Source organism: Apaloderma vittatum, unplaced genomic scaffold, assembly GCF_000703405.1.
Source record: "Apaloderma vittatum isolate BGI_N311 unplaced genomic scaffold, ASM70340v1 C12207630, whole genome shotgun sequence".
Taxonomy (NCBI): domain Eukaryota; kingdom Metazoa; phylum Chordata; class Aves; order Trogoniformes; family Trogonidae; genus Apaloderma; species Apaloderma vittatum.
Genome location: NW_009747156.1, coordinates 1 through 3,614, shown reverse-complemented (window position 1 = coordinate 3,614; position 3,614 = coordinate 1). Strand labels below are relative to the sequence as shown.

Here is a 3,614-nt window from a genome sequence, read left to right as displayed (position 1 = left end):
CGGTGGCCACTGCCAACGGAAATGCACTTAATTCCCACAGGGTAAAACCGGTGCTGACATGACAATTCACTGGTGCACTCACTTCAGATTAACCTGATCCTGAGTCATTGTTCTGAGGTTGACACATAGGCTATGGCAAGAAGAAGGAACTTCTACAAGTAGTTTCAGGGCTAAGAATTCTTCCATTGTCATCTACCTATCAGCCTAGCAGTGATTTACGACCACTGAGAAGGTAGTTTACTTCTGTGGAAAATAGTGAAAGGCTTATGCCAGCCTGAGACAAGCAGAAACTGATAAGAGTCTACCAACAGGCCCTAACACACTACCATTCCCCACTGAACAGAGCTCGCCTACTCTGCCTTCATTCCAGTGAGCTGCCAACTCGTCTCTATGCAGCTTCAGTAGTCCCAACACACAGAGTTGCTTGGGGCCAGGCAGCTGCTGACCGTAGCTAACAGCCAGCATCACTTTTACATCAGCTGCAAAGAGCACCTTCCAGAAGAGGGACAGTGCACTCCCAAATTAATAGATTCTAGCTGGAATCAGTTTCCTTTCTTTCTCTGGTTCTAGAGGATCTGCTAAAGTTACCCAGCAATTTCAACAGCATTCAGCCTTTGTTGTGAAAATAGTTAAAAGTCTCTTTCTCTTCCCTTAAGAAAGATCAAGCCACCTCTTACCAAATCTTCTTGACAGCAGGACTAATGGCATTTTGAATTTATATTGGTCCACATCAAAACAAAGTCTTGCTAAGTACAGTGACAAAGCAAAGTGATCTAGATGGTCATTGGATTTATTTGAATTTTTATTTTTGACTGCACTTTCCATAATGGATAAATTCTCTGGCCTAAATTATTTGTTCTTCATTCAGAAGAGTACATTTTCACTGCAACACATGAAAATTATCAACAGATTTCTAAAATAGAAAAAGAGGCATTTCTAAACACAGCTCCTTTTCAGCTAAAGTGAAGTTGAGGATCAAGCCTGTACAATCAAAAAAATAGGTTTAACTTATGAGCCATAAACTTTGTTCATGGTATGAGTTTAATAGAAGCTTTTGCTGTGTTAATCATGCACTTAAAGTGTAATGCTATTTCTTCAAACCTCACTTATTTGATTTAATATCACTAGTATTCTGCTTAAGAAACCAGAGCTGCATCGCTATAGACTTCACTTGAGAAAGATACATTTCATGTCAGTTTAACCCAACAGCAGTGCCAAGTTAGCTGAAATCAGCCATAGTATTTCTGCTTTAATGTGTTCAGCTCAGGGTGAAAATCTATGCAAGCATATTTGCTTGTAGCAAAATGAAGACTCTTACATGTTTGCACAAGGACAAAGACCAACTTCCTCTAAAGAGTTGTTACATTTGCTTCCTCTGTACTTTGGCTAAAAATGAGAGTTGCTGTAATAGGAACATCAGAATTATCTTTGGCTGCCATTGCCTCCAGTATTACTGTTTTCAGAAGTTCAGCCCCTGTGGTTTTCCTCACTGGGAATTACTTTGCAGTAAGAGGCATCCTGTCCAGTGCCTGCCTTGGCATGACATAGCACAGGCAGTTTAAGATAGATGAAAATGCCAGCAGAGAGAGATCAGTGTGATTTGGCCTCATCTTCGGCTCTTCACCCCTCTCCCCTGGGTACTGTCTATTAGTCTTGTATGGCTTGTGCTCATTAGATCTTTCCTTTGAACACTGTTGGGTAGATTAACTCTGGGAATTAATTTAGCATGGTATTTATGATTCGGTTGGAGTGCTTTTGTCCACCGTACGATATCTGTTTTGAGGGGAGAAGAGGACTGTTTTGTTGTTAGTAGAAGCAGTTTTGATAGATTAGTTCAGTACCAGTTTGTGCATTAGTGCAGCTTCAGCTAAAGTGTTAAGAGCAAAGGCTTTAACACATGCTTTCACTATCATAGGTCTGCAGCTAGCAGGAATTAGTTCAGTTTTCCTAGCACTAAAACTGCTCTCCATACACCTTTGAACATAGGGAGTTGTAGTAAGTTGTAGAAGGAGCAGTATATATTACACATATCAGGTAACTTGTTCAAGGCTGAGGGATGTTGTTTTTAAAACCAAGTATTTCCTGTTTCATTGTTACTAGGTGCAGAGATGCAGTTTTCCAAATGCCACAAAATGGTATTTCAAAGGTATTTTAGGAAGAAATAACCAGAGGTAGAGTTACAGTGAAGTAGAGTAGAGAATAGCAGTACAGTGCATTATTTATCAGCTATTGAAGCATCACCTTACAAGCTCCCCTGCAGTGGAGATCTCAGTTTTCATCTCTTGTATTTTTAGAGAAAACCTCCCATCTAGCATTTTAAACATTTTTTGATACCCATCAAGACAGACAACTTCTAGACATTTTAACAGTTGACATTTAAACTGGCATCCGATGATCATTATAGGTTTCATTACTAAGTCAGATGAAGCTTTCTTTATGCCCTTCTGAGACTTGTGGTTCTCACTATTTATGCATGTCCTAGAATGCTCAATAGCGTCATTGCCCCTTGTTTGTGTTACACATTATTTTATCTGAGAGAGTTCACTTAAATCAACTATGGCCATTTTGAACCTTACTCTGATGCAAATCCAAATCAGCAACACTTTGCGGTTGAATTTTTAGTCTTTGGCAAGTTGTTCATGCAAGCCTATGTAGAGATTGGAAGACTATTCAAGAAAAGCCTCTTTAGGTAGTGCAAGACCTTAGGAAGACCACTCTTTTGGAGTCAAGTCTACATAAAAAGCAGCAGCTAGGGTATTGAGTTAACAAGGCTAAGACAGAATATACATTCTGAAATCACTTTAAAGGCAAAAAACACCCTTTCCTGAAGTCATTGCTGCTGCAAAGAAAGTATAGGTTCAGTTAAAATAAAGATTACTGTACTACTGCCAAAAGTTAGTACTCTGTACTTTGCCAAAGCCTAATAACTCTCATTTTTCATGTCTTACAGATGGAACAAATAAAGAGGGCAAATAAACTGTTCACTAATGACTGTATATTTCTGAGGAAGACCCTGAATATTCCTGTTATATCGGAGAAACCATTACTGTTCAATGGACTTAATTCACTGGAGTCTCCTGAGAGCGAAACTGTTGACAGCTCACCTTCTTGTGATGAAGGACTAGTGACAGTTCAGGAAGAAAGCAGTTCTTCTCCCAGTCCTCAAGAGTCTGACAATCAGCCCACTGCACCAGAAGAACTATCTGCCAAAGATTTCCTACAGAGGTTGGACTTGCAGATTAAGTTATCCACACAAGCAGCCAGAAAACTAAAAGATGACAATGTCAGGTAAATGCCTCTCTTAATATTAAGCATCTTAATCTCATCCTGAAGGCTTTTTAGTCTAAGCTGAACCCTCTTTGTGGAGTATCTCACACAGCATCTGCAGTTTTCTGAACAGCAAGTCTATGCTACTCGTGCACCAGATACGTTTGGAGCACATCATTAGCAAATGCCTTGATACCACAGTTAAAAAGGCTCCCTCGCAATACATTGTTTATAGGATAGCAGTAGTATGCCATGAAAACTAGAAGGCTAGTATTCTCCAAGATGCCTTGCTGTGCTGTATGCAATTATTTTGAAGTTAAGCAGAAGCGTCAATCTGCTGGAGGGCA

The 3,614-nt window shown here is 39.8% G+C and overlaps 1 protein-coding gene across 1 annotated transcript; it reads left to right on the top strand.

The window, feature by feature from the left end:
* The first annotated feature begins 2,950 nt into the window (after positions 1-2,950).
* Positions 2,951-3,292, top strand: LYSMD2 (LysM, putative peptidoglycan-binding, domain containing 2). Its single transcript, XM_009877504.1, has one exon. It carries the CDS (start codon positions 2,951-2,953, stop codon positions 3,290-3,292), a length of 342 nt encoding a protein of 113 aa, XP_009875806.1.
* The last annotated feature ends 322 nt before the right edge of the window (positions 3,293-3,614 follow it).

Coding starts and splice junctions, on each gene's coding strand:
- LYSMD2 (XM_009877504.1), top strand. CDS start 2,951: ATGGAACAAATAAAGAGGGCAAATAAACTGTTCACTAATGACTGTATA.